The following is a 23,707-nucleotide window of genomic DNA, read 5'->3' as shown; positions in this document are numbered from 1 at the left end:
TGAAGATGATAATTTAACACTTAACAATTTTTTTGAAAGGGCAACACAAGTTACATGACAAGGTCTGGCCACTTTGGTCACTGTACCTCTTCTGCTTACCAGATAGTACTGAAGTTGAATTGTGTTAAAATTCAGTCTATGTTCACTTTTTCCACATACAGGCCTGAAATCAAATCTTTTATTTAGGAAGAAGAGAATCAGCTGTGAAATGAGTGTGTATGAGGAGAGAGAAGAGGAGGCTCATGTTGACACTCAGAGAGCAGCATCTCCAGGATTCAGCTGTGTGTCAATGAAGAGTAACAACTCCATGCATCCACCCCCTAATCTCAGTGATGTTGACACTCAGAGAGCAGCATCTCCAGGATTCAGCTGTGTGTCTATGAAGAGTAACAACTCCATGCATCCACCCCCTAATCTCAGTGATGTTGACACTCAGAGAGCAGCATCTCCAGGATTCAGCTGTGTGTCTATGAAGAGTAACAACTCCATGCATCCACCCCCTAATCTCAGTGATGTTGACACTCAGAGAGCAGCATCTCCAGGATTCAGCTGTGTGTCTATGAAGAGTAACAACTCCATGCATCCACCCCCTAATCTCAGTGATGTTGACACTCAGAGAACAACATCTCCAGGATTCAGCTGTGTGTCTATGAAGAGTAACAACTCCATGCATCCACCCCCTAATCTCAGTGATGTTGACACTCAGAGAACAACATCTCCAGGATTCAGCTGTGTGTCTATGAAGAGTAATAACTCCATGCATCTGGACCTTTATCACAGTGATGGACCTGCTGTGACCTCTGACCCTGTGTGAGTATATATTTTTCAACATGATGCTGCGCTCACTGAGGTTCTTCTCTTGAAAATTTTAATAATAATAATTATTCCTTATTAGAGTAATTTAACTAGGTAAACACCTAACACAGCTGCATGCCCACTGAAATAAAAACTTTAGCTAAAAGAGAAACAACAATCAGACAAGTGATCAGCTAAGGACAAAAAGAAAAAAGAATAATGAAAAACTTGAATCACTCCCTATTCTACTGTGTTAGATCGCTGTCCCCATGCCTAGACAATTAAGATCCAGTCCCGGACGCCAGATCCCATCAGAAAATATCAGTTTGTCCAGTAACAGAACCACTCGTCAGCAGAGTAGTCAAATACCCAAACCCTGTTAACAGGAGGTCTTGTCTGGTACCCAAAATACCCAAAACACTATTAACAGTCTTCTGTCAGCCAAGAAGTACGCCAAAATGTTATTTCATCCTGAAGATTACACACAAAATGTTGACTGAAGAAAAACGAATGAAAGTGAAGAGCAGAAGCAGGAGACGAAGTTATGATGGTAAAAAGGAGCAGAGTTTATTGAATAGTCTTAGTTGCGTATGTCTCAATGCTCAGACTTCGTCTGAAGAACACAGATCCAACAAGTATTGTTATACCAAACAGTTTCAAAAAACAGCATCCCATAAACCTTGAGGTTCATAAACATGCCCTCATATCTCTTATTCACGAGGACAAACGAGCCATGAAACCACACAGCCATAAGGCTAAACAACAATGGAAAATATATATTTAAAAAACAACAATAATATAACATATAAATGACTAATCAATTAATGAATCAATGAAATGGATATATAAATGACTATAATGATTATTATAAATGATTATGATTAAATGGAATAATTAAAATGATTAAATGATAAATGATTATAAATAAATGAAGAATATAGAAAAAGAAAGTAAAACACAACACAAATGTATGGTTGCTCTCTTGAAGCAACACACCCAGTTTGCATTTGAGGATCCTCAAATCCTTCAACTGTAAAAAAAAAGAGCGTATAATAATCTGAAGAAGAAGAAGAAAAATAAGAAAAATATACAACATAGACAGTTACATACATCCACAAACAACATAATTAAATCCTGTTCACTTTAATCAGATCTAAAAGCCATACTAAAGGTATACATCTTCAAACTAGACTTAAAAGCATCCACAGAAGTCAAAGTTTTAATATGCATTAGAAGAGAGTTCCATAAGCAAGGAGCAACCACAGAAAAAGCCCCATCATTTTAATAATTTTTTGGGGAATATGAAGAATCATCTGGCTAAAAGATGTCATATGCCTTGTATTTTGATATAATCAGGAATTCAACATATATTTTAATGCAAATCCTTAAAAAAACATCAACAAAATGTTAAAGTCAATTCTGAATTTTACAAGCAATGTAAAGAGACCAAAACTTGGGTAACATTCTATTACTACTCTTCTTTGCACGAGCCAAAAGCCTGGCCGCTGCATTTTGCAGTAATTCAAGACAGTAGTCGATGTAGGATGATGTAAATAGATGAATGACAAATTCCAGGTCTTAAAATAAGAGAATATGTTTCAGTTTAGAAACAAGTCAGAGTTGGTAAAACTTAGTCTCTGCAACACTACTGACTTGTTTATCTAGACCCAAAGCTGAATTCATGATAATGCCCAGATTCTTAACACATTTTGAAACACTAATTGGCATAGAGGCCAGTTTTATGTATAATTCTATTAGTTGCAGAAAAGGGTCCAAAGACAACACAGGATTTAATCTCGCTTAAGCGATATAAAAGTGCATCAAAGGATTTAGAGCTTTTTGGATCAATTGGAATATATAACTGTCAATATGATGAGCTATCATAAATGTGCATAGAGTAGATCAGACATCCTCAAATCTGGCTTGCGAGATCTACCTTCCTGCAGAGTTTAGCTCCAACCCTGATCACTTAACTGGGATTTCCTAATGATCCGTGACCGACACTAAGTTTGTTTGTGTTAACTGAGTTAGCCTATTTAAGTTATATTTGGGTAGTAAGAGGGTAACAAACCAGATATGCAACCTGCAAAGAACTATATAAGTATACTGAATTTACGGTGTACGTTTCTGTAATTATAGTGTACCTATTAAAGTACGTATGTGTAGGTATAAGAGAACAATAGGCTATGTTACGTTTTTGTAATTTGGGGGTAACAACCAGATATGCAACCTGCAAAGAACTGTGTAAGTAAACTGAAGTTGCAGTGTATGTTTCGTATTTATATTGCACCTACGTGTAAGTATAAGGGAACAATTATGTTACGATTGGGTTATAACGGGGTAGCAAACAGATATACAAATAATTTATAATGGAATTACTTAAAAACTTAACAGGTACATATTCTATTAAATCGTAAGTTTGGTGTATCTATATGTAAGCTTTTTTCAAATAACTGGGAAACTATACTCTTGTTTCATGTAGTTACATGGTAAGTGTGCCATCTGCAGGTTATAATTTAAAGTGGCGATTGTTACCCCCTTGTTCAACGAAGTTACAGGGTAGGTACAATACATATACACACAATCTGAAAATTTATCCAAAATATTTTTTATAGTCGCTAATCCCACTCCTACCTCTAAACCTAACGTTAACTATGACTGTACAGTAAAAAAAAATATAAAAGACAACAAAGTGCAATCACAATCATTTATTTACTGCAAAAATGTCAACAGCCGTACAAAAAAGTAATCCAAATAACGATGCGTTTGCAGCCGCAGTCCTCTCTGGCGGAATACAGTACGTTTGAGGTGCAGTAGGATGAGAGAGGAATTTAAATTGTTAATCGCTGAAAATATTATCCAGATTATTGTCTTGATCCACTCCTCGAAGGCGCCCGCGCATCATTCCAACACATCTCACCAGATGGCATGTCGTAATCTGTGACGAATGCAGGCAAGAGCCAATGAACGTCCGATTTTCCTGTCGCAAAATGCACTTTAGCACAGGTTTATGGCTGATGTTGCTGGACTCGCTGTTCGGGATGGAGATGAAGCTCGCCGGACAAAGGCTTGAATTTGGGTCTGGTCCTCGCAAATCGTATGGATTCTGAAGATCTGGGTTATAGCACACAAATAAAATTGTTTCATTCATTATGATGCATGTTCGGTGTATTTTATGGTTCTATTGTTAGTCACAGCATGTCAGAGAAAACGCCTTTTGTGTCCCACCATGGCAAACAAAGTTAATATTACATGAATGATTAAACGATTGTAGAAATGTTATTTATTTTAAGGGTTTAAAGTGTAGTCTTGATAACATTATGTAGATCTATTCTTGGAAACGAGCTGGCAACAGAAATCACACAGAACAAATTTTATAATTTCATATTAAGTAAAACGTTAAATGTTTAGATGTTGTAAATATGTCAGTATTGTGCATTTAGTGTCTGTAAAAACGTAAATAAATGTACATTTTGTAGAACCACATTTTATGTAAAATACATACAAATGATGAGGTCACGTTGCTATATGTAGTGTATTGTATTGTACCTACCCTGTAACTTCGTTGAACAAGGCACACTTACCCTGTATCTACATGGAACAAGAGTATATTTTTCCAGTAATTTAAAAAAGCTTACGTATAGATACATCAAACGTACAATTTATGCCTGGCACAGTAATAAAATAGATACATGTTAACACCGTAACTTAGGTTTGTTTACAGTTCTTTGCAGGTCACATATCTGGTTGTTATGCCCAATTACCAAAATGTAACATGTTCTCCCTATGCATACGTGCTTTAATAGGTACACTATAATTACAGAAACGTACACATAAGTTCAGTATAGGCAAGGCAAGGCAAGGCAAGTTTATTTATATAGCACATTTCATACACAATGGTAATTCAAAGTGCTGTACATAAAAGGAATTAAAATCATAATAGCATAAAAATCATACAAATTTATAGTAATCACAACAATAAAAACAAAATTTAAGAACATTTAAGATGATTTTTAAAAAATGATTTAAAATTAATTAATACAGTAAAATAATTATACGTAAAATAATGCAATCTGTTCGGACGTAGCACAGTGCTCATTCAATAAATGCACAACTGAACAGATGAGTTTTGAGTCTGCATTTAAATGTGGCTAATGTATTAGCACATCTGATCTCTTCTGGAAGCTGATTCCAACTGCGGGCGGCATAATAGCTAAAAGCGGATTCCCCTTGTTTTGTGTGAACCCTCGGTATTACTAACTGACTCGATCCTAGTGATCTGAGTTGTCTGTTAGGTTTATATTCAGTGAGCATATCTGCAATGTATGTAGGTCCTAGGCCATTGAGTGCTTTATAAACAAGTAAAAGTATTAAAATCTATCCTAAACATAACTGGAAGCCAGTGTAAGGACCTGAGGACTGGTGTAATATGCTCTGATTTTTTGGTTCTAGTCAGAATCCTGGCAGCAGCGTTCTGTATGAGCTGTAGCTGTCTAATGGTCTTCTTGGGAAGGCTGGTGAGGAGACCATTACAATAGTCCACCCTGCTGGTGATAAAGGCATGAACAAGTTTCTCCAAGTCTTGACGGGAAACAAAACATCTAATTCTAGCAATGTTTTTGAGATGATAGTATGCTGATTTAGTTACTGCTTTGATATGGCTATTGAAACTGAGGTCTGACTCCAGAATCACACCCAGATTCATGATTTGATTTTTTGTTTTTTGACCCCTAGCGTCAAGGTACGCATTTACCTTATGAACTTCATCTTTGTTTCCAAATGCAATGACTTCTGTTTTCTCCTTGTTTAACTGAAGAAAGTTTTGGCACATCCAACTGGTAATTTCATCAATGCATTGGCAGAGGGAGTCAATGGGGCTGTAGTCATTTGGCGATAAGGCTAGGTAAATCTGGGTATCATTTGCATAGCTGTGATATGCAATTTGGTTCTTTCTCATTATTTGACTTAGTGGGAGCATATACAGGCTGAACAGCAGTGGGGCTAGAATTGAGCCTTGTGGGACTCCGCATGTCATGGACGTCCACTTAGACTTATGCTCTCCTATACTTACGTAATAGCCTCTCCCTTCTAAGTATGACCTGAACCATTTGAGAACCATCCCAGAAAGCCCGACCCAGTTTTCCAGTGTATCTAAAAGAATGTTATGATCGACAGTGTCAAATGCAGCACTGAGATCTAGTAATACCAGCACTGATATTTTGCCAGAGTCTGAATTTAGGCGAATATCATTTATTATCTTTATGAGCGCTGTCTCTGTGCTATGATGTGGTCTGAAACCAGATTGGAAATGGTCCAGGTATCCATTTGAGTTTATGTAGTGATTCAGCTGATTGAAAACAACCTTTTCAATAATCTTGCCTATGAAAGGAAGATTTGATATTGGTCTATAGTTGCTCAATATGGTGTTATCAAGATTTTTCTTTTTCAGAAGGGGCCTAACAGCTGCAGTTTTCAAGGAGTTTGGAAAAGTCCCAGAAAGAAGTGAGGTGTTCACCACTTCTAAGAGATCTGCTTCTAAACAGTTAAGCACACTTTTGAAAAAAGATGTGGGAATTGTGTCAAGGTGGCAGGTTGACGATTTGAGGTGCTGTACTGTTTCTTCCAAAATGTTGCTTTGGGTGGAGGCCGTCCAGTTTGAACAGTTGTCTATGTCCCCAGAAAAGGTTGAAGTTGTCAATGAAGTTGACTCCTTTTAGACTGCAGGTTCTTTGTAGCCAGGTATTCAGTCCAAGCAACCGTGAAAACATGTTAGTTCCCCTTGCTGGGAGTGGTCCACTGATGAACGACTGAACTTCAAGTCTTCGAAGTGTTTCAATGAGTTCACCGAAATCCTTCTTTGGGAGTTCTGACTACTCTTTCAGAATATCGTTCTTTCCCACATGGATGATGATTTGATTTGCAGTCTTGTGCTTCATTAGAATGTTCCGAAGTTCCTTGTTCACATCATAGACGGTTGCTTGGGGAAGGCAGCATGAAGTTGTAGTTCTGCTACTGATATTTCTGATAATGGAGTCACCCACTATCAGAGTCCTGGGCTCGGGTGTGCTCTGAGCTGAGTGCCGCTGTCTGCTCGAACTTGCCTGTTGCCTGTTGAAAGTAGGCAGCTGTGTTTTCCCATCTCCGGAATGTAAGCTGCTGGCACTGGGAGGCAAAAAGTCTCCTTTTTCATAATGTTTGTATCAAAAATGTGTTGTCAAAGCACTGCGCTGATATGCTGAAGTTAAAATCTTAGAAAAATATGAGAAAAGTTCATAAACAGGGAGCAAAGCGCGGAGCAGTAAGCAAAAGCGTCCAAACAGTAACAAAGCCGGAAGCATCTACATATACTTATGTAGTTCTTTGCAGGTTGCATATCTGGGTTGTTACCCCCTTATTACCCAAATTCAACATATTGTCCCCTTATACCTACATGTACGTTCTTTATAGGTAAACTATAATTACAGAAACGTACAACGTAAATTCAGTATACTTATGTAGTTCTTTGCAGGTTGCATATCTGGTTTGTTACCCCCTAATTACCCAAATTTAATATATTGTTCCCTTATACCTATGTTTGTTCTATATAGGTGCACTATAATTACAGAAACATACACGGTAAATTCAGTTCCCCTATCAGTCGAATCACTTCGACGTTACATTGGGATCTCGCTTGAGAGACCGATCATCTCTGAGCTTTATTAAAAAAAGCCAATTGAAAATTGGCGAGTGGATGTGCACCACTCATACCACTCATACAGACTTTCGCTTTCAGAGCCTTCATGCTCAAGCCTGTGACTTCTGAAACAAAGAAGAAACAACTTCCACGTTCCTGCTGCTCTTCTCTGCTGGTGTGCGCCGATCGAAAAAGAGCAATCAAACTGAAAGAGTGAATTTCTCGGCGCCGCCAGCGGGGTCCTGCGGGCGGCCGTTTTCACGGCCACAAAAAGCCTCCTGCTCTCCAGCGAGCAAGCCCCATTGAGTGCACAGTGGTGCCGCGGTTTCCTCACTGGGCAGACCGGGACTAAAAGAGCAATTTCTCACGGCCGTGTAGAGACGTTCTTTTCAGAATGGCTTTCCGGCCGTGTGCTTCTGGGTGCGGCAGTTAACTCTGGGCCTCGAACATGCTGAAGCAGCTTTCACGGATGGTTTGTGCGTTCACTGTGAACGCATGACCATGGGTATGTTGAAGACTCGCCGCTCGCTCGAGAGTAGGACCCCCTTCGTGCCCCACGGCCGGCGAAGTTTTCCCGGCACTGTGGTGAGACGCGAGGGGGAATTACAAGTCACGGTGCCGAACGTACCGACGGCCCCAAAAGCCCTGCGGTCTTCCGCCTGTCAGCATACTCCCGTCGAGATGCCAAAGCAGTACGCCTCCCCGTCATTTGGGCTGGGCGTCTCCTTTGGCGCTCCACAGGAGGAAGAGATGTCAGTTGCAGCATCAGAGGGAGAGTCAGGGAGTGAGGACGCTCTTCCGGCGGCGCAGTGCCCCTCCGTGGTTACTGCCCCGTCGGAAATAGACTCCGAGCTCTCGGCTATGCTCCTCCGAGTCTGGAGGTTACTCCATCGCCTGCGGCCGATCCTTCTCGGCTGGACGACTGGTTCCTGGGGAGAGCTCGGCGGCACTGCCGCGCCCCCCCCCACCCCCCGGTGCCATTCTTCCCGGAGGTGCACGAGGAGCTGGTTAAGACCTGGCGGGCACCTTTTTCATCTCGCCCGCTGCCCAGCTCCTCTCCCCTTGCCACCCTTGATGGCGGGGCGGCCAGGGGATATGTGTCGGTTCCCTAGGTCGAGCATGCTGTGGCGGTGCATCTTTGCCCACGTGGCGCCGCCACCTGGCGGGACCGGCCGCATCTCCCGTCCAAGGCGTGTGAGCGCTTGTCCGCCCTTGCGGGCCGCGCTTTTCACGCCGCGGGCCAGGCCGCCTCAGCCCTGCATGTGATGGCAACCCTGCAGGTCTACCAGGCCAAGGGGTTGAAACAGCTGCATGAGGGTGGTTCTGACCAAGGCGTGATGCAGGAACTCCGCGCTGCCACCGACTTTGCCCAGCAGTTCTCGGCAGTACAGAAACAGACGGAGGCGATCAAACACATCTTGCCCCGCCGCGAAGCTTCCATCCCGCCGCCGGAGATGCCGCCTCCGCCTGTACTTCGCCAAGGGCGCCCCACTGTGGCCGCAACATCTACAGCTCTGCCCCCCACGGAGGCCCACGACGCCAGGTTGGCGGAAGGGGCCCGCAAGCGCAGAGCCAGCCGCAGGAGAGCGCCGCCGCCCGCGGCACAGGGACCGGCCCGAAACACCCGCAAGGAAACTGCGAAACGTCCCTGACGCGGGCCTCCAGAGGTAATTGAGACTGCTCTTTAGGGGATGCTGACATCTACGCTCCCCGCTCCCGGTGGAGGGCCGGGGGCCACTGTGTACTTCAATGCTGCCGTCGCCCCATCGGTCGACGGTACCCACTTTTTCACGAAAATAGCAAGTTTCTCACCTCTGGGCTCCGGCCTCGAGTTTCCTGCCTGAGCAGCACTTACACTCCTCGGAACCAGACTCGCGGCCGCCTTTCGCCAGCCCGGGAACCAGGGAAGAAGGTAAGCACTGCTTAGTGCAGTTAGACACTTCTCCAGGACGTTCATCCTTCTGGGTTTTGTCTCCTTCCCTGTCTTCCCCTAGGCTGCCCCACCACGGTCACGTCGGTCAATGTTCCCTTGATACCACTACGCTGGTTGATACGGACGGTACGGCCCGGCACCAGGCGTCCGCCCAGACTCAGAGGTACCCCTTACATTCTTTATTCGGGCAGGCGTGCCTTTGTTCTGCCTGCGGAGGTCGCGTTCCTACTGGCGAGGGACGCGATCCAGCCTGTCCCTCCAGCCGGGACAAGGTCAGGATTTGACAAGAGTCCCGACTTCACGTGTCCAGTTAGAGTGGTGGGTTAACATCCGTCCTGGATGGAGTTCTGTTCCGATCCCTTCTTAGGCTGTCGGCACACATGCTCACGACGAAGCACATACAAGTATGTTTCCGTCTCCAGGGCTGGGTTGTAGCCATCTGCCTGAAGGGCACCCGCTGTCGCGTCTCGATCTTTCCCCGGCGCACACCCCTTCTGCGCTCTGCCCCGGGGATCGAGCGCTTCAGCGCGAGGTGCTTCCATTTGGCCAGTCCCCCTCCTTCCTGCCTTCTTTAGGCCATGGGAGCTCCCCTGTCCCCTCTTTGGGCAGACAGGAATTCGCGTCCTCAACCGTCTCTTCGACTGGTGCTTTACCAGCCCACTCGTGAGTTCCGTTGTGCGAATATAGGGACCTGGTGCTTCGGCACCCCCGCCATCTGGTCCTTCAGGCCAACCGAGGGAATCCGTTTCCTCGATTGGGAGCCCGACTCGGTCCACAAAACAGCCCGCCTTGCTACCAAGAGTGCGCAGTCAGTGCTGTAGTCCCTGAGTTAATCAGGCACAATACTGCGGTCCCTCTCAAAATTCAGAGGATCCTGGGGCACATGACAGCTCTAGACCCTTGCCGCTAAGCTTGTTTCATGTGAGACCGTTTCAGCACGATCGAGTCCTATGATGGGCATGGCATCTCGGCTCACTTCGGACTGGCGTTTTCCCGCAGTATTGCCGACAAGTCAGCCTGTGGCTTACCACGGGTTGGGTTGCCATGTACGACAGAGACTTACAGCTCCTCCCCATCTGCTCCCATGGAGTCTAACGTGGAAGATTTTGCTACTTGCCATTCACTTGAAGCAGGGAAACTCAACCTTGCAACCTGTCGGCTCCCACGGCAGTCCACCCACCTGCAGAATCGTCTTCCGATTCCTCCCATTGCCAGCTGCTTCTTTTCAGAGTAACACTGGCACACAGCTGACCTCCGGGGCCCAAGTACGCCCTTCCCCAGCGAGCCTCCTTGCACAGACACTGTGCAAGTCCAGGGAGGACGAGGAGTAAGGCCCAATCCCAATTCTTTTTTCTACCCCTTCGCCTTCCCCTCGCCCCTTCCCCTTGTCCCTTGAAACAAAGTGGAAAGGGGAAGGGCTAAAATATTTCCCCTAAGAAATGGGACACCACTACAACACTGTTACACGTCATCATACGTTGTCGATAGTTCCTAATGTTACGTCAGAGGACATGCGCTGATGTTTATCACTCATTCCAAGATGTCTAAAATGTTGTCATGTTGCAAAAAGTACAAATGTACGGTGTACGCACCGTTCATTCACATGTGGCCATCAGCAAAACAAACAACGCGTTTTCACATGCGAGGCAAATTGTTAATCAGTGTAGTGGTGCCGGGAGAAGTGTGTATGCTTCATTTGTGAATTTTGTTTTGAACTGTCTATTTGAACGCATTCGTTTACTGGATCCTTGGACTAAAATGTTTACAGGGGTTCATTGGATTAATAAATTTCTGATCATCAAAATCTGCTTCTTTTTATTTGTAAGGTATCGTTGTTATTATTATGTACTGATTTAAATTACTGGTGCGGGAGTCGAGGTGGGCGCAGGTGCATTAGGTGCAATCATCAAATACATTTCAAAGCAAAAGCCGGCGCCACGGTCCTGACTGCATCATGACTCTCTTTATTGGGTGTTTTTTAGCGAATATTTACATTTATTCATATGACTGGATGTGATGGACTGCCATGATTTTGGCTAATAATGCGCATCAGAGGGGATTTAAAAAGTGGAAGTGTGTATACACCATATACAGTACTTGCGTACACCCTCCACTACACCACCGTTGCAAATTGCCATGCCACTGGTCTTTCATGTTTCTAACATGCAGTCAAGTGTATATGACATAAAAATATATTTTGTAATATTGTGCAATCAGTGTTATCTGCTAGCAAACTTTAGCGATTTTTTTGCAAACGTTTATTTACAAAACAACACCATAAACACAAACACAAGATTGAAGGTAATATACTAGGGATGTAACGGTATCAAAACTTCACGATACGGTAATACCTCGGTATGAATGGCACGGTATGGTATTTATTGAATCATTTACAGGAAAAACAAAACTTATGAAGAGACTCGAAAAAAGTGGCAGAAGTGTTTATTAAACAGTTTACTTGAACACTAAACATATCAAAGGCATACAAATTAGCCATCTATCTGTAAACTTTGAAACAGGAACTTCAGTTTTTCAATTTTAATAACAAAAAATAATAAACCATGTAAAAAAAGTTTCAATTTAGTTTTCTTGAAATTAAAAAAAAAAAATAAAAATAGCAACCTACTTATTGCAGCTGGCCCATGTGCTGAATGAGTATTTGAGTACACTCACCTCATTCACTCATACACACACTTATTCAGACAGAGACAGGTTTCAGACAGAGAAAATGAAATGCTTCCACAAATCCGATTTAAAACCCGCTTTTACGCCTGTTTCACACATACTCCGTATACAGTGCGTGTGCAGTTCGTGTGTGTTACGTATGCGGTGCAGAAGCAGCACTTTTCCGAGTTTTAAACTTAGCCAAAAAGCCACGTGTTGACTGTAAAACACAGTAGACTTCATTTATATGCATTTATGGTGTAATTACCACATTTCCGTGTCAATACATGTTCATTTTACAATTTACTGCAAACGCACCGGTTCTGGGACGCACTGCCGGACAGCAAACGCGTACAGTGTGAAACGCTCTAATCCGTTTACATTGGTGGGGGAAAAATACGCGACCCATACGCACTGCAGACGGAGTATGTGTGAAACAGGCGTTAGTTTCGACCATTTCCATCTCTTTTCCTTCGCCGCTGCTAGCAGCGCCTTCCATTTACGCATTATTGGATCTGTAGCGAAAACAGACCTAAAAGGATGATGGCCACGCCTGGGCTGATGGGAATTGTAGTTCCCGCAACCTCCCGTTCGCTCCATTCGCCTGAGCAAACTTTTCTCAGAAGACCTATCGTTTTATCGAGTCATGCGGCCACGGTAGTATCGAAAAAAATTGCTATTGCGGTACGACGGTATTTACAATACTGTTACATCCCTATAATATACATATAATAAAACATTGTCATGAAAATCCTTATTAAAGGCAAAAATTACTTATATTCCTGAGTCTGCTTACTCGAGTGAGCAGCCATGTTGGAAATTTCTCTTAGCCCTTCGTTTGAAGTGAGGTCCTGAAAAATCTTCGTTTGGAGGGCTATCTGGCCCTTCCCCTTACCCCTACCCCTCCAACCAAAAGAGAAATGAGACACTCCTACCCCTTCACAGGAACACGCCAAACGGAGGGGTAGGGGTAAGAGGTAGAATTGGGATTGAGCCTAAGTCTGTTGGTTGCGCTACAAGAATGGCCCACCCGGATTTAGGTCTTAGTAACCATTCCCTCGCGGCAGTCCCTCCCTGTAAGGGCACGGTTTGACACCGTAGACCTCTCCGGCCTTCCACAGGCCGTGATAGAAACTATCACTCAGTACTGAGCTCCCATGACACATGCAGGCTTACGCACTGAGATGAAGTCTATTTGCTGGCATTCCTCTCGCTGAGAGGCACAGAGATACACGATTGCAGTAGTGCTTCCTTTCCTGCAAGAGAGTTGGAGTGCAGGCTGTCCCCTCGACTCTCGGAATATATGCCGCCGCTTAGCCGCATATCACATGCAGTAGATGGAGCAAAGTAGGTAAGCACCCACTGGTCGTGAGGTATCTCAGAGGTGCCCAGACTGCACCTCATACCCTCTTGGGACCCCCCATTCGCCCTTCAGGGCCGCGGGGTGCTCCATTTAAGCCACTGGCCTCAGTCGAGCTACAATTCCTGTCATTAAGACAGCGCTCCTGACTGCCCTGGCTTCCATCAAGAGGGTAAGAGATCTACAACCTTTCTCTGTCAGCGAAGCGTGCCTAGAAATCGGGCCCGGCGACTCTCACGTTACAACCTGAGACCCCAGCCCGGTTATTGTGCCCAAGGTTCTCCACCACGCCTTTCCGCGATCAGGTGGTGAACCTGCAAGCTCTGCCCTGGAGGAGGCAGACCCAGCCTTGCGATGTTGTGTCTATAAATATGTGAAAATGAAATCACTCGGCACTTCAGGTGCACCGAGCAGCTTTATCTGCTTCGGGGTTCAGCAGAAAGGGAATGCTGTCCCCAAACTGAGGTTGGCTCATTGGGTGGTAGATGCCATCTCCCTGTTATACTCAGGGACAGCCATGATCCTTGGCTCATGGCACCTCACTAGCAGATATCTGAGAGCTGCGGGCTGGGTGACACCGAATACCTTCGCCAGGTTCTACAACCTTTGTGTAGAGGCCGTTTCTCCCGTGTCCTAACATAAGGACTTACAGGTGAGCGGGAGACCGGCTGGTGTCGGTTTGCTGCGCCATTCCCACGAGGATCCTTGTGCTTTTCCCCAGGATGTAGCCCCTTGGTGAACCCTGGGTCCTCCATGCCCCGCAGTCAGGGCTAGATGCGGAGTAGTTCTGACTGTGCTCCTGCCAGGGTCTCCTTCGCCCCGCAGGTTGTGGCTATACCTTTCAATATTTCCAGCGGAGGATCCCGCTGTTTCCCTCGTGCATCCCTAAAAACCTTTATGGATATATTGAATTATTCTCATTTCCACATGTAGAAAATTTCATGTCTCCGCCCCCCCAACCCATGCTTCAGTACAACTGGCATCCCTGGAAAGGCCCCCTTATTGGGCCTCAGGGCGTTGGGAAGGTTACGTTACACTTCGCCTGCCGGCACGTATACTTGTCAGCACGTGAAGTTGTGCGTAACACGGGGCCAGGGTCGTGGCCTGTTCCATGGGTCAGTTCCCAATGTAACGTCGAAGTGATTCGACTGATAGGGGAACGTCTAGGTTACGAAGGTAACCCTCGTTCCCTGAAGGAGGGAACGGAGACGTTACATTCCCCTGCCACGCCCCTGGCATCGCGCTGACGCCGGCTTGATCGGCTCTTCAGCGAAAACCTGTATGAGTGGTGCGTACGTCCACTCGCCAATTTTCAATTGGCCTTTTTTAATAAGGCTCAGAGATGATCGGTCTCTCAAGCGAGATCCCAATGTAACGTCTACGTTCCCTCCTTCAGGGAACGAGGGTTACCTTCGTAACCTAGACGTTTACTTACGGAGTTCTTTGCGGGTTGTAATCTAAAGCGTTACTGAAACTCTTTGGTAATTTTTGAGCGAGATGCTAACGGTCTAATGATCTATGCTAAGCTATGCTAAAAGTGTTACTGCCAGACCTGGAATGTAAAACTTCACTGTTTATATCTAGGGGAGTTGGAAAATGAGCCTATTTTTTAAAAAATAGTGGCGTGTTCCTTTAAGAATGACAGATTCTGAACTGTGAAGGGACCTAAAACCTGACTGGAGCATTGCAGCATTCACATTTAAGTGTGGAACAAGTTGATAAAACTTTTGATAAAAATGGTAATTTTGATATAGGTTGATAATTACTTAAAAGAGTATGATCTAAATTTGGCTTCCTAATAAACGGCTGCACTACTGCATGTTTAAACCAAGCAGGAACAATTCTATTTATTAAGCTGTTATTAAAAAGAGATTGAATAGTAGAACCTAACAGATCAAACTAATTTAACTGCAGCCGAGGAGTGATAGGATCAGACGGATACACTGCCCATCTAGTTTGAGTTATACATGTTCCAACTGTGATAAAGAGATTCAAAACTGGTTAATGATTTTAAGTGATATTTTATTTAAGACCCATACTGCATTCAACAAAGGTAATACAACATTAAAATAAACAAACAAATGATCAGATAAACATATGTCATTTACAGCAACATTTGTAATATGGAGTCTCAAAGACAAGCGGTATACAAGCAGTTTAATTGTAGACACGGGGTACTTTTTCTACACCTGTGTAGTTTTCTCTCACAAAGTAAATTTTTTTTAGACATTGAGTGGTTTTCCTGAGTTGAATAATGTTACGTGAAATGTTGTTTCATAAGCTGTTTTCTTGGTATGTTTCTGCAATTAAAACATGATTTCATTATGCATGATACCTTTTTTGTCAGCTGCATCTTTCAACGTACCTTCTGATGTTCATTTATGTTTATTTAAAGCTATAACAATCAGTCCATGTGCGCTAATTGTTTCAGCTTGAATAGATATGTGGATAAAGCAAATATATCTAAATAACAAATACTATTTAGCCTTTCCTAGACAATCACCAGTGAACTCAGCTAGTAACAGCCTCACAGAGCATCTGGACTGAGGACTGAGGACACAGCACATGTGTGACAAAAGTAGTAAATCCAAGTCTAAAAAAAAACAAATTTTCATGTTTTTCCTAGTTTTCAATCATAGGTTAACAAGACTTGTTCACACCAGTGTTAGTGTTCATTTATAAAATCCGGCATCATGTTTGCTCATACAAATAAGTGTAATCAGTTAAAACTGTAAAGGGTCTACTTTTATTTGTGTACACTCACAATGTTAACAAAACGTTTTGTAAAATAAAGAAAACAATCAGGACAAGCCATCTCTATATCTGTGAACTGGAGCACAGCACAAAAATTCAATGTATAGGCTACTTTCCTTACAAAATATATCTATAAAAAGCCTGAAATGTCTATTTTTAAAAGTAGTCTAAGTGTCTAAAATGTCTACTTGTACTAAATCGTACGAGTGAAGTGAGGTCGTACAAATTCATACGAATTAGCCACCTCGTAAAATATGTATGAATTGGTCATGAGATGGTGTTGCCTTATTGTAATATTTCTGTCTTTTACTCAGTATCATCAGCAGGAAGAGAAAAAGAGCAGCTTCTCCACTGCAGCTGCTTGATAATTCAGTGCCCTTTGATCCTGTGTAAGTATATTAATGTAGAGACTCTCAACCCAAGAACAAACAATGTACACAGAAATAACAAGAGAGAAATGTAAATTTTTAGTTTATTTCTGCAGTAAAGTTTTTTTAGACAACAGAAATCGTGTTCTCATGCTTTTTAACAACAAATATAACACTTGAAAATCATGCCCTAAAATAGGATAACTGAAAAGAAAAAGTCAATAGGCCCTTTGTTAAATATACTTTATAGACATTTAAATATTTTCTCTGTTTTGATAAAGCTTTTGTTTTGTCTCTGTAAATCTTAATGTGTTTTCAGTGGTGGGAGAGCTGAGCAGATCAGATATGTGTCCTGTCAGACCTTCACACCCTCCTACTGTCAGAACCACATCAGTCATCATGACACAGAAGCAGATCTGCAGCTCGAATCTCAACAACCAGTACATGATGATCTTCAGAAAGTCAAAGACCAGCACAAAACCAGCATGAAGAAAAAGTATGAGTGCTTATTTGAAGGAGTCAATCTACAAGAGAATCAAACCCTCCTGAACAGGATTTACACACAGCTGTACATCGTAGAGGGAGAGAGTGAAGGAGTAAATGAAGAACATGAGGTGCTACAGATGGAAAAAAGTTACAGGACACTCCAAGACACCCCAATCAACTGCAATGACATCTTTAACCCTTTACCTGAACCAGGATATGAGCAGAAGAGAAGAGAAACAAACAAAATAAAGACTGTTCTTACTAAAGGCATCGCTGGAATTGGAAAAACCGTCTCTGTGCAGAAGTTTATTCTTGACTGGGCAGAGGAAAAAGCCAATAAGGATGTAGACTTCATGTTTGTGCTAACATTTCGAGAGCTGAACTTGATTAAACATCATCAGTACAGTCTTCACAGACTTCTGCTTGACTTTCATCCTGAACTTCAAGACCTGGACACAAAGATTTATGATGAATGTAAAGTTGTTTTTCTCTTTGATGGTCTGGATGAGAGCAGAATTTCACTGATGTTTTCAGACAATCAGGAAGTTTCTGATGTGACTGAGATTTCATCAGTGAGTGTGTTAATGTCAAACCTCCTGAAAGGAGATCTGCTTCCCTCTGCTCTCATCTGGATCACCACCAGACCAGCAGCGGCCAATCAGATCCCCTCTAACTTCATCAACCGTGTGACAGAAATTCAGGGATTCAATGACCCTCAGAAAGAGGAATATTTCAGGAAGAGAATCAGTGACGAGCATCAAGCCAGCAGAATCATCTCACACATCAGAAGAGCAAGAAGCCTCCACATCATGTGCCACATACCCGTCTTCTGCTGGATCTCAGCCACTGTGCTTCAAAACATCCTGAAGCAAGATCTCAGTGCAGAAATCCCTCAAACACTAACTGAAATGTACATCTACTTCCTCCTCATTCAAACAAATATGAGGAACCAGAAGTATGAAGAGAGAGATCCAGAAAAACTCCTGCAGAGAATCTCCAACAGAGAAGTGATTGTGAAACTTGCTGAACTGGCTTTCAATCAGCTGATGATGGGCAATGTGATGTTCTATGAGGAGGATCTGAGAGAAAGCGGCATAGACGTCACTGATGCCTCAGTGTATTCTGGGATTTGCACTGAGATCTTCAGAGAGGAATCTGTCATTTATCACAGGAAGGTTTACAGTTTTGTACATCTTAGCTTTCAGGAGTTTTTTGCAGCACTGTATGTGTTTTACTGTTATTTACACAAAAGCAGTGAGATTCTAAAAATGTTCCTGACAGGAACATCCAGAACTGAGTGTGAGAATGTTACTCTGGATGTGTTTCTGAAGGGAGCAATGAATAAAGCATTGGACAGTAAAAATGGACACCTGGATCTTTTCCTTCGATTTCTTCATGGCATCTCACTGGATTCCAATCAGGGACTTTTACAGGATGTACTAATGCACACAGAAAACAACCCAGAGAGCATCAAAAGAATAATCCAAAACCTCAAACGAGGTCAGAAAACCAATGTCAGCCCTGAAAGGTGGATGAATCTGACACACTGCTTGATCGAGATGAAGGATAATTCTGTTGTTAAAGAAATGCAAGCATTTTTAAACTCTAAAACAAAAAGAAAAAATCTTTCTCTTGCTCAGTGCTCAACTTTGGCAAACATGATCCTGATGTCAGAGGAGGTGCTGGATGAGTTAAACCTTAAACATTACAAAATCAAATCAAAAGAGGGTCGATGGAGACTGTTACCTGCTGTGAGGAACTGCAGAAAAGCTTTGTAAGTGTGAAAAAAACTGAACACAATTATATTTTGCGTAAGGTTCAGCATACGTTGTAATGGAAGTTTGATGTGTTTTATTGGGGTTTGTGTTCACAAGCATAGATATTAATTGTGTGAAAGTGATGTTTTCATTCTCAAGCAATCAATGCTATTTGTTTTTTTTTTGTAAAATGGAAAAACAAAAACAAACAAACGAAAAAACAGCTTTGTGCTTTGTCAATCAGTAAATATAGTCTAACTCTGTGGCAGTTGTTTAGGTGATTTTTGTCAATACAATTTAGTCGATATGTAGATGTACATAATGGACGCCTAATTATATCATGTACTTGCTATATTTTGTTAACTAAGGCAGTGCTTCTCAAACCTGTCCTTGGTAGCCTAGCAGTGCACATTTTGTATGTCTTCCTCATCCAACACATCTGATTTAACTCATCAGCCCATTAGTAGAGACTCCAAGACCTAAATTGATTGGTGGTGTGAGGGAGGCATCTAAAATGTGCAATTATAGGGAATCCCATGGGACAGGTCCCCCCATTGACCTAAGGAAGACTTTAGTCTGGTGGGGACATCAGCACACCAGCATGCATTTTAACCTTGCTGTTTTCAGTTTGGCAGGCTGTAATCTCAGTGATCAGCACAGTGAAATTGTGGCTTCAGCTCTACAATCATCAAACTCACCTCTGAGAGAGCTGGACCTGAGTAACAATCATCTGCAGGATTCAGGAGGGAAACTGCTCGCTGCTGGACTGAAAAGTCCGAACTGTCAACTCGACATACTAAGGTTTGTGTTTCACATTGAATAATTATTTGATTTGAATAATTATTGACACCCTGTCAAGCTAATTTAAGAGGAAAACATTTGGGGAAACTGTTCTGCATTTTTAGCCCTTAAATGCATACCTCAGGTCTTTAGTGTCCCAGGACGGCATTTACTACCCTCTCCCTCCTTAATTTTTTCAAGTTTGACATCAACTTTCTTAGTATTCATCAATCTGTTCATTATAAACAATATAAGAAGAAAAAAATAACAAAATATAAAAGAATATCTGTTTTCTGATTTCTTTTTGTACAAAGTGTATAGGATCGCTAGCGACCCCAGGTGTGTAATAGTGTAAGTATATTTTTTGTGTGCAAAAATATGTAAATATCTAAAGACTAAATACATGCAATTCACCTTTAGTCCTCAAGGAGGCACTGTTTAAGGGACAACAATGATGTAATGTTTCACTCATAACTATCACAGACATAAAACAACAGAAATTTTATCAGCAAAAAATTTACTGGTTTGAATGGCTTTACAGAGCTATTACTGTACACAATAAAATATAAATGTCACTGTTATTTGATGGTGGATGTGGTGAATAAGCTGTCAGCGATCAAAATATTGATTTTGAAGTCATTGAAAATGATAGCTTTGAGAATATGCTTGAGATCACGAATATCAGCCAGATGCTGAATGTACTGTGGAAATGCGCTTTGAGGATGATGGCGATCCTTAAAGCATCTGCTCAAATTGAACCTTTCTAAGTTTCAAATAGTAACGAATTATGCTTTATTTTATTCTGCTGTAATTGTTCTTAAAATATCAAGAGAGTTTTTTGCTATTGCAGAAGTTAGAGATCCATCCATGCTGGATATATAAGACGGGGTTGCTAAAGACCTGAATATGTAATAATGATTGGCGGAACATTTATGCATTTAAGGATTTACCTAAATCACAGCAGTGTCTGTCTGTGAAGGATGCAGACTGTCAAACATACACAACAATTAGCCAGTCATAGCAGTGGGCGTTTACTTCAGTGTCTACAATCCGCCACACCTATTCAAACACAGCTTTCTATTTAAGGTGTCAAATACAGGACAGAAAATAGCCCATTACTTCTGAATTATGATGTATATGTAAAATTCTTGATAAGTTGATCTCAGAGAGCAGTACAAAAAAAAAAAAAAAAAACAGGCAGTTCATGACCACTTTACAGCTTTCAGACAAGGCCTTATCACATCAAAGTTTGTCATTAAAATGTACTCATCTAGTTTAATTTCAAGCCAATTATTTTTTTGTCTTGCTTTTATTTTATTCACCGCATAAGTCACTGCTTGCCTCTCTAAAATTAAGCACACTAACATTATTACTGTTGTTGTAGATTATCTGGATGTTTGGTAGAAGAGGAAGGTTGTGCTGCTCTGGCATCAGCTCTGAGTTCAAACCTTTCACACCTGAGAGAACTGGACCTGAGCGACAATGACATGCAGGATTCAGGAGTGAAGCTGCTCTCTGCTGGACTAAAGAATCCAAATCAACTCAACATACTGAGGTTTGTGATTCATATTGATTTATATTTTAATAATAGTGTGAGTGAGAGGAGAGACTATACATTCTATTTTTGTAATTAAATAATAATTAATTGCATAAAAATAATTGCTCAATTTGATAAATGTGTTAACTAAAAAAAAAAAAAACTGACAGCAGTATGAAGCAGTTAAAAACACTTCTGATTACAGCAATGTGGATTTTTTCACCAGCTGTGTGGTCCGGTACTCCAGTTAACTGGCAACTGGCACTGGCAATTTAGCACCTATATAAATTTAGAATGTGGGGCCATGTCTATAATTTATTTGCAAATGTCAAGCTTCATTTGCAGTGTTTAGCTACTTACAAAACTTTGTAAATTTAGTTTGACAGCACTGTTAAAGAGGACAATCTTTTCTATTCAACTGAAGTGTGTGCATGCATTTTAGACACATTGTTCTTGCTGCATCCATGCACTAGCTGTGTCCTTCTATCAGTTTAGTCTCTATTTACTTAAACTGTTGTTTGCTATAGTAATAGCAATGCTATGACCCATTTCAGGAGCTGGCGGAAATAAAATTTAAAATCAGAGCATACTAAAATATTAAAACGTTAACGATGCTGATTCAAAACACCAATGCTGATTGACTGACAAAGCAAAGCACAGTTTGAATGCCCCGCTGTAAGAGGAGTGTGCCTTACTTAATGTAATGTGTGTTGTAATCTTAGAACATTGCAAGTGAAATCAAAAGAAAAATAAATGCTTACAGTGGCATTGTCAGGGGTGCGTGCAGGAGTAGACGAGACGATAGACAATATTTACAAAGTTCAATATATTTAATATAAATCTCCAAGTGGAACAAGGCTGGAACAAGGCAGGAACATCACACACATCTAAATCACAAAAGGACCGACAGGGAACTGAACTCAAAGACAGACTAATCAATAAACACAGGTGACACAGATGACTAATAATTATAAGGACAGGTGCAGGGAATCACAAAGACGAAGGGCTAAACCAAATGACAGATCAACGGGGGGAAGACAAATGGGAAAAACCAATGACAAGACAGACAGAACTGTGACATTACGCTCCCCTCCGGAAAGGCGCGTCCTCGCGCCGTGGAAAAAACGAAAAAACGAGAGGGGCGGAAAACCAGGAAACCAGAGTCAATGAGGGAGGGGGCTCCGGCGGAGGACGCAACCCCCGGAGGAGGACCAGAACAAAAGTCCAGGTAACACAAAAGACAGTCCATGGGGGCAACGACGGAGGGAGGAGCCAGGGAAGACACAGGAGGGACCTGAAGCAGGAGAGCAGGACCCAGATCGCAGCCAGGATGACGGCCCACGGAGGAGCCGAAGGAGGGAGGAGCCATGGTGGAGGAAGGACCGCCGACTCCGTGGGGCCGACCGACAGAGGCAGAGCAGCTGGCAGAGGAACCCGAGGCGGAGGTGGAGAGCCGAAGATCCAGGGCGACACCGCGGATCCGGAGGGCCAAGGCAGAACAGGAGGCTCTGGCGGCCGAGGCGGAGGCGGAGATCCGGAGGTCCGCGGCGGAGCCGGAGCGACAGAGGACGAAGGCGACGCTTCAATTATAACATTATAATAATATAATAATAATAATAATAATAATAATAATAATAATAATAATAATAATATATTAAGTGTAAATTATACTTAAAGTAAAATGTATGTCTCAAAATTGTAGGCTAAAATTATTGTCACAATCTAGGCAGGAACACACGAACAACAACGTAGTAAAAAGACGTACATTTAATAAATCCAACGGAATACAGGAGACACAGGAACATCAGGAGATAACATCAAAGACCGACAGCATTGAGGGGAAAACACACACTCTAAATAGACAGACTGATTACACATACAGGTGGAGACAATGAGGGAGAAACCAAACACACTCTGAACTGCGGGGGAGAATGGGAGAAACCAACATGAAAGTCCGGGGGTGTGACAATTATACTATTATTTGTACGTAATATATTTTAACTAGAGGTGGGCCGTTATCGGCGTTAACGTGCTGCGTTAACGTGAGACTCTTATCGGGCGGTAAAAAAAATATCGCCGTTAATCTATTCTCAAAGTTGGGTTGGGCGCTGGGTCTAAACTACGTAAGCTGTGATGACCTTCACCTTGATAGTTTAGCGCGGATGTCTACCTAGCTGAACTGAGTGTATGATGATCCGTGATCCGTACGGACCAAACCGGTTCGGCACCCATGTGATTCGCGGATTAACTGCTAAATTTAACCATCATAGAGTAAAAGTTTATAATTGGCACATGTTTTGTCTTGCCAATTTACCAATTCAAACAATTTAAAAAGGGAACACGCACGCCGACGCACACACCTGAACAGAGCACGCGCACCGAGAGAGAGAGAGAGAGAGAGAGAGAGAGAGAGAGAGACAGAGAGAGGCGCGATTCACACAGATTGATTTCTCTTTAATTTCTTTTTGAACGGAAACACACATACAAAGTCATATCTTAATACCCTTTTTGGTGTTCTGGTAAACACAGTCGGTTATGTCTTCAGTGAACCGAAACAGCTGAGAAAGAGATGCGTGCCAGTCAGGGCCAGATTAACACTT

General features: G+C 42.5%; 1 protein-coding gene across 1 annotated transcript in view; it reads left to right on the top strand.

Moving 5' to 3' along the window:
• LOC141337844 (protein NLRC3-like) overlaps positions 1 to 23,707 on the top strand; it is a 204,283-nt gene that overhangs the window by 127,748 nt on the left and 52,828 nt on the right. The window contains exons 4-6 of the mRNA XM_073843423.1: positions 17,597 to 18,807; positions 19,418 to 19,591; positions 20,955 to 21,125. Coding sequence (XP_073699524.1) covers positions 17,597 to 18,807; positions 19,418 to 19,591; positions 20,955 to 21,125 — 1,556 coding nt within the window. The remainder of the gene's footprint in view (positions 1 to 17,596; positions 18,808 to 19,417; positions 19,592 to 20,954; positions 21,126 to 23,707) is intronic.

The sequence above is a fragment of the Garra rufa genome, chromosome 1 (genome assembly GCF_049309525.1).
Source record: "Garra rufa chromosome 1, GarRuf1.0, whole genome shotgun sequence".
Lineage (NCBI taxonomy): Eukaryota > Metazoa > Chordata > Actinopteri > Cypriniformes > Cyprinidae > Garra > Garra rufa.
Note: the sequence above shows the minus strand (reverse complement) of the source record. Positions and strands in the feature narration are given on the sequence as shown.